The sequence below is a fragment of the Aquila chrysaetos genome, chromosome 3, assembly GCF_900496995.4.
Source record: "Aquila chrysaetos chrysaetos chromosome 3, bAquChr1.4, whole genome shotgun sequence".
NCBI lineage: Eukaryota > Metazoa > Chordata > Aves > Accipitriformes > Accipitridae > Aquila > Aquila chrysaetos.
In genome coordinates this window covers 56,650,485-56,663,973 of record NC_044006.1, presented here as the reverse complement: position 1 = coordinate 56,663,973, position 13,489 = coordinate 56,650,485, and the positions used below count along the sequence as shown (strand labels likewise).

Here is a 13,489-nt window from a genome sequence, read left to right as displayed (position 1 = left end):
AGGATTCTGACTCATCAACAAACAAAAGCGAGCATTTTTTGTTGTTCAACTAGAGACCTCATCCGTAACTTAGCTAAATTGCTGTTTGATGTGGTGGTAGAATTGTACTTCCAGAAATCTTTCAGAACATACAACCTTGACCTATGTAAAAGACAATGAAAATTTATTATCATACCTATTTTCAACTGTGGCTAAGTAACCTTTTTCTCCTTCACAAGTAGTGTTTGCTTCTGAAAATGTTGCTGAAACATGTCCAATAAAATAGCAGTAGGTCCCATATCTTCTCCAGCCCTGTAACATGATTTTGGGATTTCCATATCACTTTTAAATAATTGTGATATCATGTATTAAGTGAGCTATACCATTTCAAAGTGAATGAAGCACAATAATCATTAATATTATGAATTAGAAACATTTGCAGTGAAATTACAGATTCCTTCTAAGCAGTTTCTGTAAAAGGTTTTCTAAAGTTTTCAGTAACTGAGAGAGAGAGAAACTTCATAATAAATAAAAACAAAAAAACCCTGTATGTAAAGAATATAAATAATATAAATAATTCTAGATGATTGTCAGACAAGGTACTTACTTATTTGATCTGGGAAATTGATGTTCCATTCTTATATACTTACTTTTTTGCAACCTGCATCAGTAATTTCCTTTTCTCTAACTATTTGTGATATAGCTTTTCTTTTACAAATGTAGCCAGCTTTCTTCTCACAGACATAGTCTGCCCAATAGCCATCCTGTGGCAGGAAAAAGAATGAAATAACAATGAGATTAAGATGAATACTAAAGAAAATTAATAAGCTCTTTCTTTATAATGAAAACTATTCATTTTCTTTCTCCTTTCATTTTGAAACAGAAATATTATTTTTCCTGATCCAATTCCCCTAGTTGATAACAAAAATAAATCTGCTCACATCCAGTGAAATAGGAGACTGGGCTATAGTAGTACAGCTACGGCTGGCAGTGATAAGAAGGGATGAGGGTGCAGGGAGCTGGTCCCTGACCTCTTCTGCAGGACCCTGCACAGGCAGTTGTGCCATGCAGGGATGGGCAAATGAGCAGGCACAAAGGAGGCAGTGGGGAGCCCCACATGACACCATTACCACCAGAGGAAAAGGAGCAGGAGAATGTACTCAAACTACATTCAGAGACCTGTTTTATAGCCCTAATGATTTCATTGGTGACTTTCAGATGAACTTAAAGAGACAATCTCGTCAGTGATGCAGTAACTCTTTCATTTTATTTTTTCTTTTTTTTTTAAATGAAAGGTCATATTTAATCTCATCCTTTGTCCCCACATCCCTTTTTCTGGCCCTAGCCAGCTGCTGAAATAACAGGGCACTTTATTCTTTTATTAAGAAGGTAGTTTCAATAGTAAAGTAAAATATGTATTGAATAATGTTACCTGGCCCTTGATCAGTACACAATCTTCTGGCCTGTTGTTTGTGGTGGATGGCTCTCCCAGGTGCCATTTTGTGTATGTCACTGGCATACCATCACTCCATTCAAAATACATTTGAACCTTATGATCATTCAGTCCAATCCATAGCTTGTCTGTTGGCTCTGAAACATGGAAACACAGGACTAGAAAAGACCTCTTATGCCACTGCATCCTTTTCACAGCACCCTCAAGCTCTAGAACATATAATCCCTTTCATAAACTTACGAAATATAGAAGTATTTAGTGCATTGCATGATCATTTTATAAATTAATATTTTCACATAAATATTAGCATAAAGACAGTATGCTTTGGAAAACTAGGCTGTAATGAAATCCCTGCACTGGATCAAAAAATTTTGCTTCTCTTCCTCATAGCAGTGGGAGAAGAGTAAATTACCAGCCTAATGCTAAAACACTATATTGGTATGATAGAACTGTGTGAATAATACTTTTTAGGTTCGGTTGCACTGGTCAGATTTTAAAATACTGTTTTCATGTAACTTGAAGCATGAGTGTTTTAAGCTTCTTTCAACAAAATGGAAAAAACAGAGAAAACCCCTAAGCCCAGCTGCCCCGCCCTAGATCAACTGTTTAGGCAGTAAGTAAAATCAGAGTTTTGACAACATTCAAAACTCAGAAGGGGAAGGCTGTCAGCAACCAGATCTAACTTTGAGGCTGGCCCTGCTCCAAGCCAGGGCTAGACCAAATGACCTCCAGGGTTCCTTCTGGCCTAAACCAGTATACGATCCTATGGTTTTAAGCATTCTTAACGAAAGGAAAGCAAGGAAAATGAAAGGTAAATTTAGGCACCATTCACAAAAATGAGAAAGAAAGAAAGAAAGATATGGAAGGATATTCACAATTTCTTCAGTAGTCTCTAAACTGGGGTATGATATCAGAATCAAAAAGTATAAGAAACAAAAAATATCTCCCTGTATGGTTGGACACTAAGCAGACAAATTACTCTTTCTGAAGAAAGAATTTTTGCTGTCTCGAATATCTTTCACTTTTTCAATAGTTAATTAAGGCTTTCACTACCCCTAAGCACGAAAAAAAAAGCAAATAGTTAACAGGGGCAAAAAGTAGCAACATATCTACAGACTCCTCACGTTTCTGCCAGGAATATTAAAAAGGCCATGGCAAGACCATGCTGACATGTTAGATCCAGTGACCTGAGTACGACTCTTTAGGCAGCCCAGGCAATTCCACAGCTTGCTGCCTGGAAATCACCTTGGCTAGCTTTGCTGATCTTTTCCGTCTGGCAGTGCAGAGAGCTAAACTTTTCTTTAGTAGGTTCCTTCCATCACTTCTGGAGAGAGCTGTGAACTTGCTGATCTGGGTGCTGGTTGACCACAAGATGTGGAGAATGGCTTAGAGCCACACTATAAGTTCCCCAAATGCATAGAAAGCAGTACAAATATGTTGGTTTTCCATAAAAAGCACTCTTGCAAAGTGGAAGTTATATTTCATAATCCTTTCACTAAGAAAGCTTCTCACTGGGATGACTGATGTCCTTCTACCCTCGTGCAAAGCAAAGCACAAGTCAAGAGAGTTGAGTAAGTCTGCAAGTTGCAGCACCGAAGGTGGCATCTGTTTTGAAGCAGGAGGGAGAGCACTGCACCAGCCTAACGCCACTGGACCTCCGGCTCCTTGCACCTCTTTGGCTGCAGTGTTTCATGTTAATACAATTACTACATCTCAATTCAGCTAGCTGGTGCTTCTTACATGCAGACAAAGGCAAAAGCGCCCCCTGGAAACACTCACTGTACCCAAGCCGAGACACCAGAAAGCTGTGCTCCTCAAGGCTTTGGATGCTGGCCAGGTGACTCCCTTCCTTCTGACAAGAGGTCAAAGCTTCTTCCCATCCTTTGGTCTCCCTGAAGATCTTGTAACAGTGATCTATGTACGGTACCCATCCATCTGGGCAAGTAACAGGCCCAGTGTCACCTAGGAACAAATACCAGTGTTTTAGAGGAGTTCAAATGCCATGCAAGGGACATGACACTGAAAATATTTTCACTTACTCTGTGCAAAAGTTCTAAACTAAGAATTTTCTTCGGAAATTCTCATTATAAGGAAATGATGGACACAAAATACAGTAAACATAAATATGATTCTAAATCTGGATTTTTTAGCTTGGAAAAGGAAAACTTTAATACAAATTCTAAGGTTCTTTATAGTCAAATGTCTGTAACAAATACACTAACGTATTAATTTCAAGAGCTTCTGTATTACTTAGTACGTATTTGTCAGATAACAGAAATCAGAAATTATCTGCACCTAACATAAAATGCTTATGAATTTTTAAAAGATTAAGTATATTGATAGAATAAAAGTCATCTAGACAGATTCACAACTAGACATATACATAGGAAAACACCAACAGGGATATCTTTATACACTTAAAATATCTTTAATCTTTGCAATGTGTCAATCTTTCTTCCTTTCGCTTATTTTTACTAACATCCCTCTTCAGAAAAATAATTTTTGGTTTGTTGTCCCTTTTCACATTCAGCAGGGTGTGTATTCAAAGGGGAGAGGTGACTACCAAAACACGGACAGATGGGACAGGTTGGATGTTCTTTGCTTTTACCTATTTCATTCTGTGTGTTGTGGGACTGGAGATGAGCCTAGAAAGGGTGCAATGGTTGTAGAAAGCAAACCAGATAAACAAGAAATAGTTTTTATTTCTAATGAAATTCTCCTGCTCATTCTTCTCAATGTGAATGCCAAGCAATTCAGTTAACAGCTTCTACTTTCAATTATCAACATATATCACCATACCTGAGGCAACCAAAGTAAAGTTTCTTTTCTTACAAATGTAACCGAGTTTCTGATCACATTCCCAATTTTGCCATTTAGCTTTTGTTTCAGGATTCAAAACTGCACAGAGTTTTCCAGATTCTGGAGAAGGGCTTCCTTTGGGAAAGGTACAGGAAAAAAAAGTGAATTTTTCTGAAAGGCAAATATAGCTCTAAGCTCTAAAATGCACAGGAGAAATGATTGCTGGCTGAAGTGAGACCCCCAAAGATTACGTCTTCCCCAGCTTTGGCAAGAACTGAGGTAGGTCTCTGGTAGCGGGAATGTCTGTATGAAATGTAGTATAATTTATGTGGATATGAACATCTAACCCCCTCATGGTTTTGTTGCTAGAGACAACAAGTGGAAGACAGTATATTTTTGTGAAAGACAGTACTGCTTTCAGAGCTAAAATATTTTTGCAATACATAGAAGTTTCTGGCTTATATTACTGTAGAAAAAAAAGGTTTTTCTAAAGCTAAAGAAGAAAAGCTAAAATACGTATCTCATGGCATATCTATCTGATAATAGAATTTAAAGCAGTATTTGAGGCATGTATATTTTTTCTTCGGAAATACACAATCAAACAAAGTCACAGCTACCTGGAGCCCAGTTTAAGTACTGGAAAGGGCTGCCTCCAATCCACTGCCATCCACTCCTCAAGTCCAGTCTGTTAAGTCCAATCCACAGTGCAGAATCTGTACCTTCTGTTAACTCTAAGAAACCAAAGGAAGATAAACAATTTTATAAATCACTTTTTTATTAGCAAGTCATTAGTCATGTCTCTAGGAAGACTTACAGTTCTTAAATATCTAACTACAAATATCTTTAGGTCTGAGATACCTGATAAATTGAAATATGCTGAAGCTTTTGATTTCTGTAAAAAGCAAACAAACACCACCACCCCCCCATCACCTAATCATATCACCTAATGCAAGATGAGCACAGATGAGATGCCACAGAGAGTATCCAAAATGAAGGTGTTTCTGTAGAATGGGCTAAATTCTGTACAACACAATTTATTTAAGCAGAAATATTGGTACGGTGTAAGTATAAACAATAATAAAGCTCTTAGAAGTTACATTCATCATTAATAATAACAGGAGAGAGATTCTTCCATACCATTCCTCCAGCAATATATGGGCAGGTAGAGCCGCAATTTGGGATCTATGAATAACTGATGGTTTTCAGTTTGTCAAATAAATGAAAAACTCAGACGTCAAGCTACATTTGACACAAAACACATCTTTCTTTTGGCACAAAAATATCTCTTTTCTCTTATTTTCAATTTGTTTTAAAGATTCCTTTTAACCAAAGATGAAACTCATTTACCTTTCAGATTTTTGTTTTTTAAATAGAAAGTCAAACTGTTACACTTGCAGAATGCTGGAATACCTTGAATTCTGTTTAAACTTGGCAGTGATTTTGATGTGAACTTGCAAATTCTAAAAGATTTTGTGTACTTACTTGTGCATATTTAGGTCCATAGACATTAGCCAAACCCATACTAAATATTCCTTAGCTGTGATGATGGACTGAACAGATCCTGAATGTAAGTCAGAGTTTGCTTTACTTCCTTACCTTTAAGGTATGTTTGTTCATGAATATCCGTGATACTCAATAATTCTGCATTTTGCTGCTGACAGCTCTTCCTGGCTTGGTGCCACGTGAGAGCTGATTCAGAGTTTATTTGGTAGTGGACATTTGTTAACAGATCTATAGTCCAGGTGGTGTCTTTATCTGTGGAGAAAATAATTATATTGGGGGTGATAGTAAAACTTACCCACAGAAAAATGAGTTGCAGGTTCTCATTATGCATGGCATTCTCATTAAATGTCACCTGTGCTGTTCTTTCAAGAGCACTGAAAATGTTATGAGCAGGATGGGTAAGGATGAAGTTAAGGCCTGTAAACAGGTAGAGCTGGAAAATATTGCCTCCTGTTCCATGAAAATACCTAATTCAGGAATTACTACAAGGGAAGTGATTGCATAGAAAAATATATTGCATGGAGTGCTGTGGCAGAAATCCTAGTGAAATCTATAAAAAGATATGCAACATCTCCTCCTTCTCTTTCTGGACAGCTGTTCTCACTGAGAGCTCTGAGCACCAGCTCTAGACCTGAATTTAGCATCAAATCAGTTCTTGGATAAATCCCCCCGCTGCAAAGAGCTCCTGGATGTGCCTGTCACACAGCTTCAGAGCCCGGGCACTGCAATGGTGCCAAGCTGCACTGTGCTCCTCTTCCGATTACCTTTGCGTCTTTTGTCTGTTGAAGATCTATACATGCTCTATCAAGCACAATGCAGAATTGAATCAGGTATTTGATCATTCCCAAAAGTCAGTATGAAGCTGAATTTAAAAAAGAACAGAGAGCTGGGACTGGCTTTGAAAAGCTTTGAAAATTATTCATTCACTCTATGCCACATGCCTTTTGGGCTCAGTGTCCTAGGTATCTTTGTAGGGACCTGGAAAGCATATTTGACTATGGATTTGAACCACACCAAAAGCACATTTTGAATCAACTGGAATAAAGGGGCGTTTTAATAATAAAAGACACAATTTTGAACAGGAGCAATGGGGAGGAATATAGGGGAAAGCTGAGAAGTGTCAGGAGGAGTCTTCAACGCCTTGAATGCAAAGCTCCCCTGTCAAGAACAAGGTCATAAAAGGAGATGGAGGGGGAAGTGACCACAGAAATGGAAGACGGTTTTCAGAAATTGATTGAAGTGGTAGAGAAATGCCAGGGATGGGAGGCAGCTGTCAGAAGGGGTGGAAAGGCAGCTTCCCAGGCAATATGAATAGGGCTTAATAGCATGGATAAAAGGACACATTCCACTTAAGTAAAAAAAATATTCACACGAGAATCATGCAGACTGAAATGTTAACTTCATCATTAATCTTCCTACAGCACTCATTTTTGTGCCCACATCCATCACATCGGGGGTCCTCAGAGAAGGGTTGTACAACGATGACAGCACACATCCTGGCTGGGAAACAGTGAGGAGCTCGAAATTGTCGTGCTGCTCAGCAACACCCCCACAATTGGTGGGAACTGTGTGCTGTTTTACTCTTTAATCACGCTTTTCTCCACATCTTTATGCAATGTGTTTTTTTCTTGTGTAAGGAGCTGCAGGATGTGGCAATACATCATATACTAAAATACGTTCTTGTAAACTATGTGTTATTATAAAGATACTCATATTCTGCTAGTGCTGGTTGGCCAATACCACACTGAGGGGAACTGTGTGGGAACAGGTAACTTACCTTTTGATGGGCAAAATCCATATCGCTGGTCTGTGTCATAGTCTGCAGTGGTTGCACACCAGAGCCAGCCATCTGAGCGGCCAGCATTTGTGCACTCAGCGTACCATTGCTTATTGTACATGAAAGGGAATACACAGGGTGCCCCGAAGGCATTTCCTAGCAGTGTAAAGGTCTCTGAGAAGGCAAAATGATAAAGATAGTACGGAAAACAATAAATGAGTGTAAACCGTGAAAAACGTGAAGCCTATGCTAATAGCTGAAGTGCATCTCAAAGTGCTTTCCATGTTACCTTTCCCATAACCATAACAAAATTCATTTCAACACTTTTTCAGACTTAAGCTGCTGACATACATTTTAGAGCAGTGCTATTCTAATGCAATGTAATATTTCACAGATGAAGTCTACAACTAGATTTTTGTTCTGACCAAAACGCTTTTACAAACTTAATAAGGTTCCAGAGCTCTACCCTAAGATACTACTATTTTAAACAATGTTAAGATTTATATAAAAAGTGCAAAAGGATGAACTAATATTTACAAGTCCTACTTCCTGGAAAAAGTAAACATCAGGTTAGACAATCTGTCTGTGTTTTTATTCCAGTGACCATTTAAGTATCTCACATACAGTGGAGCAGCTCCCACATGCAAGGCTCAGAGTTTAGTACTTCAAATATCCTGCGATGTGGTTTTTAGAATATTCATTCTGGATGTGGGAAAGCCATTCAGAACAATCAGACTTCAGCTAATCATAAAAGGTAATTGCACCGGTAATTATAATTATTCCATGAGCATCCTCATCTGCTGAGTCACAAAAGCTGCACTTCCTCTGCCTACACTGGTACTTCCAGCCCTTTCTTAGCTCACCCGTATTGTGCTTCTTTCTTGAGGATGCAATTTCATTTCCATGTTGCTGTATAAGAAACTTATCAGTGTTTATAATCTCTATTAACAATGTAGTGACACAGTACGGTGAGAAATAGTGACTTCAGAGAAAACATATATAGTGTAAGAGTAAGTAAGTATGTATATACTAATATATAATATATATTTAGAGAATATAGAATATATGTGATACTTATAATACTTGTAATACTAATATACTATGATACATACACCAAAATAGTGTGTGTATTATATAATATATAAATATATATATAAAATATGTATATAATACATACTTGGCCATAAATATGACGTTAAAGTCAAGGCTAACTCCCTCAGTATACCGATTTTCTAAAACACTAATGGTCGCTGAAGGAATCAGAATGGTCAGAGCCAAAGATCCAAAACACTCTAATACTCACAAAGAAATTAGTGCAAAGATGAAAGAATGAATTTTCTGTACCTTCATATCCCCGGGAACATAAAACATCCATGGCCCCATAGATCTTCCACTTATTCTTTGCACTCAGCCCCTTCTTTAACAAAACATTATCATGTTCTTCATTGCCAGGGCTGAAAAACAAATCTTCTCCTTGGATTGCAAGGATGCTTTCATTTCTGCATTCCCACCACTGCAGCTCACTTGTTCGATTACATGGATACAGGCTGATCACAGCATGATCCTCCTTCAATGGCACCCCCAGGCATAGATTCAGTCTTACACTCATGAGCTGATGATCAGTGATCCATCTGAATTTTTGTGATTCATTGTCTTGATGGCAAGTGGCAGTTCTAACTGACTGCGCGATAGACGCCTGAAGACAGAGCTTGTTGACTTTATTATATATTAAAAATGTTTCAATGTCTGTAAAACAAAACAATACATAGTAAATGGTTAATACAGAATATATGTATAGTGCATATGTGACATGATTCTGCTTCCCATTCACGTGAACAAAAAGTTATTGCATTCATATCAGACAAAAACATGATGTTCTTGAATAGTCCAGTGCAACATCAATTTTACTGATTAAAAAGCAATAAAGTAGATGATAGGATATGTATTTCATTATTATATGTCACCATACTGTGGATTAATGGCAGTCAGCAGCATCAGCAGAGCTGAGCACAGCTTGTTGGATTGATTTACATCAGTCACATGAATTCCCTCAACCACACTGCTATTACCGTTACCCTGTTTCCATCTGTCCTCAGATGCATGGCCTTGTAGACCTCCGATCTCTACAAACTTTCCTCACCCTGCCAGATCTTACAGGTCTCCTAGCGGGGTCACAGTTGTCTTTGCTAAGCCATTTGTCTTCACACTCCCAAATCCACATTTCCTTTCCTTTTCCCTGTATAAATATGGGTGAACATGTCTGGGCCTCACAGGGGGTAGGTACTCTGGGCTAATTGGCCTTGCTGACCTACAAGACCTGCAGTACCTACTATGAGCCATTACAATGTAAAATTAGGAATGACATTGGGAAACCAATCGGAGTCTGAGAAAGCAGAAAGGACTGGGTAGTAGTGGCATCTGACCACCACTTGGCAGTGTGGAAAGGCTGGTGGAAGTAAGAAGATCCACCTGTAATAGAAATCAGGTCCCTAGCTTTCCAGGTAGTTTCTCTGATCATGTCTACCATGTTGGCTCCAGTGTGAAGTAGAAGTAGCTGAGCTAATTTCAGTCCTACAGCGAGTTTGTCAGTAGCAGTAGTGAATCATGCCTGTGAATTTGCTCTGCTGCTTTGTGGTGTACTTTGTGACCCACCTGGTTGTATTTCCCTCCAAAGCTGGTGGGATTCATAATCAATTTTGGTCCCTGACACATCTCTTGATCACTGGGCTTCATATTTAATTAAAATGTATTTTAAAAGCTAAAGAAATTTCATTAAATCCTGCAAATTTCATAAAAATCCTGCAAAAAGTTGAAATCAATTTAGTTGATAATATACAGTACACCAATTATTCTGGCCTGCAGTGATACCATGGGCGATTAAAAAAACACCACATACTCTGAGGCAATCCATAGCAGTTTTACTCAGGAGTTACAAAGCTAAAAGGACTGAACCTTAAACATTCAGGTCTCCAGAAGCCATCTATTTAACACCTACAATAGAAGCGCAGCTAAGGGGATGGCAATAATGTTTTCACTGCAATTCTACAATAACTTTCCTAAACTTAATCCAACTTTATTCCACAAAAATTTTACTTCATCCCTTTTATCAATGCCAGTGAATTCAGTGAGTTTGTTCAAAACAGTGAATGAAAATAATCCTCTTTATAAGCACTAAGTCTCTCTGGAGCCATCATCTGTGAACACCTTAATGTCCTACAAATAATTCCACGTTTCACCACTCCAAAAACCAAAGTTTTTCCTGCCTGATTTTGCTAACCATTATCCAGACATGAAGAGCTCAAAAATCAGAACACAGGAGTAAAGAATAAAACAAACAAACAAAAGACATTTAAATATATCTCATGCTTTTCTTAGGTCTGATCTTCTGGGGTTGCTAAAATGATAGTGCCACTATACATGAATAAAGCCATTAGGAATTCAGTCTTTGCTTCCTTCTCTATCCATTTCTTTTTTTCTGTTAGATCCTGTCCTTGCCTCTTGCCTGCCATCAAGAGGCTCCCCATCTATATGTCCCAAACTAATAACATACATATAGTCACTGCCACAGAACCAGCAATCACCCAGAAATGCCACAGGACATGGAGGCACTTTCACAGACACCTTTACAGGAGACAAGCAGGAGGCACTTACCCACCAGCTGCAAAGCACTGTGAACAAGAGAAAGAACAAGCAACAACCCAAAGAACATAATTGTACAGGCTGTTTTCTTTTCTTCCCTTCACCAAAAGCTGGGTGATGAGAGTTGCTGGCAATAAAGTCCTGCTGAAGAGAGGACAGTGACCGGTCCTCCTCAGTTTTGAAGGCTGGATGGTTGGATAGAAAGCTCTGAGTGCTAAATAAGGAAATATTCTGTCACATGCCACATTTCAAAAAAACAAGACCACACACCACAAATTTTGCCTTCAAAAAAGAATGACTTCTCACTGAGGGCAAACCGTGCTGCTTTGGGAAAGCAGGTGATACCCAGAAGGTTATATCTCAATACTTTCCTGCTATCTCTCCTGAAGATTCATCTGGGGAGCTCATGGGATCAAATCAACAGTGAAATGCCAAAGAAAGAAATTCAGACAGTTTTTAAATTTTACACCTTAATTACACAGTGAAAAAATACCATCAGGAAAACACGTCAGTCTCATATTTTCATGTGTGAGATGAGGCAGGATTGAATTTTAGAGGATTTAAGTGAAATTCACTCTGCAGGACATTATAAAAATTTCTTCCCTTCCAAATGAGATTTCCATTGTCCTACTGACGTTCATTTCTGCATAAATGCAGCTAGGAGACCAGCACCCAAAGCTACCTGGAAAAAAGGCTCATTTTAAAAACAATCCCCCTTTTTCTTGTGAAGTAGGTCAATCTTGTCAGACAGTCAAACCAAAAGCCAGTCACAATTTCAGGAAATGCCACATATCTCTTCTTTCCCAGATCACAGAGCAAGCACTCAAGGAGTTTGTTTTCCAAACATATAGGTGGAAACCTGAAAGAAACAGCGGTCCTCTCCTGACCACCATAGACTGTCCCTATAAAGGCCTGACTTTATCACAGTAGATTTTTACCATGGAAATATTTTGTTTTGTTTAGAAATACTGCTGAATGGAAAAAAAGGTCTGTGGTGTAAAAATATTATTTGAAGTGTAGTAACATATTTGTTCAGCACCTGTAGCAAAAATGTGATAGCAAGGAAATTTAGCATCATCTCCTGTTTGTTGCCAAGATGACTGCATTTTCTAAGTACAGGATTTGTTCCTACTTGGCTGCTCAGCAGAAAGACAATGCAAGAAAGAGAGTTTGCTCCCTGAGAAAGTCTACAGGATTAAAATAAAAAGGAGAAATTGAATTGTGAAACAAGAAATTACAAGGAAATGCTAGATACAGATGTTAGGAAGTTATGGGCAAAGTTAACTGAATTTTCTTTTTCGGATGATAATAAAATATACTAACAACAATGAAGTCAACATCTTTTTTCTGGAAAAGCCATTTCTAGAACTTTTTTTAAAAATGAAAGAAAACAGAACATAAAAGTCTCTTAAATCAGCTGCCAAAGATCTTGTCTAGAAATAGCGAAAGTTTTCTTTGGCCTGAACTGATTTGTCTTAGACTAACAGCATTTCCTTACAGCATGTGGCCTATTTATATAAAAGATACATTGTCATTTATATTGTCAGGAGTTTTAACAGCCTTGTTTTATTCTGGAGCTCGTACGTCATGAGGCCAAGAGGAATTCCACTTTCTTCTCGGTTGAACGTTGTGCAATAACAAAGCAGCAAAAAGGGAACGGTCCCTTTTCTTCACCTTCCTCTGATCCTCAGGCCACACCAGAGCCAACTGCAGCCTGGCAGTAAATCAAACATTGGGTTCATTAAGAAAAAACAAGCGCTTGATAGGAAACCCTTCAGCCAGGTTGCAGACCAGTTTCAGGCTAAAAATCTGAACAATTTGTACCGTGTTCTTGATACTCCAAACACACCGTGTGCACTTGCATCTTTCCTCATATGGCCAGTACTGTGAATTATGGGGTGCTGTGCTGGTTACTGGAAAGGGGTGGCTGCTCGACGTTGTCGAAGTCCCTGAGGCCAGCCTCCAAGGAACAGCAAAGCCAGAAAAGCAAACCTCACTACCTCACCTGCACCTGACACCTCCTGATCACTGTGAGACACCAGACGCATACCTCGGGGAGCACCAGGCAGGAGATAGCACTGCCGCCTTGCTCCTTTGCAATTCAGAGATCTGGCAGTGTCAGGCACCTTCATCTCACCACTGCTCACAGGTGTTGCCCCAGCACAAGCTGCATCCAGTCATGAAGTGCAGGTTGGCCACTTCCTATCTGGAAGGTCAGAAGCTGGGCTAAAAGCAAAATTGTACTCCCTGGCATGAATTTAGTCAATTCTCTGTTACTTCAAATTCAGTTGCTAGACCTACATCCTAGACACTAATCTCATAAAGAGGTTACCGATAGT

At 38.8% G+C, this 13,489-nt stretch overlaps 1 protein-coding gene across 3 annotated transcripts in view; it reads right to left on the bottom strand.

The window, feature by feature from the left end:
* LOC115338894 (macrophage mannose receptor 1-like) overlaps positions 1 to 11,312 on the bottom strand; it is a 35,605-nt gene extending 24,293 nt beyond the window's left edge. For all 3 annotated transcript variants that reach the window (XR_005932022.1, XM_030007935.2, XM_041122200.1), the window contains exons 1-10: positions 11,163 to 11,312; positions 8,856 to 9,257; positions 7,512 to 7,685; positions 5,828 to 5,986; positions 4,849 to 4,962; positions 4,232 to 4,366; positions 3,212 to 3,394; positions 1,412 to 1,569; positions 630 to 743; positions 176 to 291 (exon numbers count right to left, since the gene is read on the bottom strand). Coding sequence is in view for 2 of the 3 variants with exons in the window: in XM_030007935.2 (XP_029863795.1) it covers positions 176 to 291; positions 630 to 743; positions 1,412 to 1,569; positions 3,212 to 3,394; positions 4,232 to 4,366; positions 4,849 to 4,962; positions 5,828 to 5,986; positions 7,512 to 7,685; positions 8,856 to 9,257; positions 11,163 to 11,220 (1,613 nt within the window). In the remaining variant the exon portion in view is untranslated. The remainder of the gene's footprint in view (positions 1 to 175; positions 292 to 629; positions 744 to 1,411; positions 1,570 to 3,211; positions 3,395 to 4,231; positions 4,367 to 4,848; positions 4,963 to 5,827; positions 5,987 to 7,511; positions 7,686 to 8,855; positions 9,258 to 11,162) is intronic.
* Between the last annotated feature and the right edge of the window lie 2,177 nt (positions 11,313 to 13,489).